General features: G+C 44.7%; 1 protein-coding gene across 1 annotated transcript; it reads right to left on the minus strand.

Moving 5' to 3' along the window:
- LOC107611461 lies at positions 421–852 on the minus strand. The gene has a single exon (XM_016313384.1). The coding sequence runs from the start codon at positions 850–852 to the stop codon at positions 421–423; it is 432 nt and encodes a 143-aa protein (XP_016168870.1).

A 1,545-nucleotide genomic window follows, 5' to 3' on the forward strand; every position in this document is an offset into this window, starting at 1 on the left:
TAGCCTTTAGGTACCTTCTTTCCCAGAACTTGATGATGGTTCCCCAACACCAAATTTAGAGTTGGTGTCTGGGGACTCTGTAAAGCTCTGCATTGAGAGGGAATGTTAAAACACTACATGTTGCATAATGGTACCTCCTTTGTTAGAGGGAGACTGAGGGTTGGGGATCTTGAACAAGATATAATCCTCATGTAGTCTAAGGACTAGCTCTCCTCTTTCCACATTAATTAAGGCCTTAGCAGTGGCTAGGAAAGGCCTTCCAAGGATGATAGATTCATCTCTGTCTACCCCATTATCTAAGATTATAAAATCAGCAAGGATGTAAAGGTCCTCAACCTTTACTAGGACATCATCTACCATGCCATATGCCCTTTTCAAGGACTTATCTGCCATCTCCAATGAGATCTTGGCACATTGCACTTACAGAATTCCCAGCCTCTTCTTCACAGAAAGAGGAATAATGTTGATGCTTGAGCCAAGGTCACATAGTGCTTTCTCAAAGGTGATGGTTCCTATAGTACAGGGAATCAGAAAGCTTCCAGGATCCGGGAGCTTTTGAGGGAGCTTCTTCTGGACCAAGGCACTACACTCCTTGGCGAGTACCAAAAGCTCATCTTCCTCCTCCAGCGCCTCTATATGAGAGGAGTTGGCCTTCAGTTTCCTGAGGATTGCTAGGAATCGAGCAATTTGCTCTTCCTTGGACTCCTCATCCTCATCAGAAGAGGTGTATTCTTCAGGTTCCTCTTCCACCAAAGGGGCGTGCAAGGTGACTGTGTCACACTCCTCATGAGCTCTGATTTCCTTGAGCTCCTCAAAAACAGGCTCCTCTTTGGATTCAGTCCCAACCTCCATAGTGAGGGCCTTGCACTCTTCCTTTGGATTCACCTCTGTGTTGCTTAGAATGGGATCTCTAGGATCTTCTTACTCAATTGACCAATCTGTATCTCCAAATTTCAAATGGAGGACCTAGTTTCTGTCATGAAACTGTGTGTGGTCTTGGAGAGATTAGAGACTATAGTAGCCAAGTCAGAGAGACTCTGCTTGGGTGTCTCCATTTGTTGCTGAGAGGGTTCGAATGGTTTATTGTTGAACCAATTCTGGTTTATTCCATTCTGATTGTTGCTGAAGCCTTGTTGAGACTTCTGCTGATCTCTCTACCCAAAGTTGGGGTGGTTCCTCCATCCCTGATTGAAGGTATTCGAATATGGATTATTATTGGAGGTTCTGGAGGAGTTTTCCATATGGTTCACTTCTTCCATGGTGGTCCAGGCATTATCGCTGGCATCTATCTCATATGCTATTTCTGGACAGTAGGCAGCTGAGCTCTGTGTCCCACTCAAGTGCTGAGAGATTATATTGATTTGTTGGGACATGAGCTTGTTTTGAGCCAAGATGGTGTCTAAGGTGTCTACTTCCAGGGCACCTCTCTTCTGAGTTGCCCCATTATTCACAGGGCTTCTCTCAGAAATGTATATATACTGGTTGCTGACAACCATGTCAATAAGCTCTTGTGCCTCTTCAGGCATTTTCTTCAAGTTGAGTGAT

The sequence above is a fragment of the Arachis ipaensis genome, chromosome B01, assembly GCF_000816755.2.
Source record: "Arachis ipaensis cultivar K30076 chromosome B01, Araip1.1, whole genome shotgun sequence".
NCBI classification, from domain to species: Eukaryota; Viridiplantae; Streptophyta; class Magnoliopsida; order Fabales; family Fabaceae; genus Arachis; species Arachis ipaensis.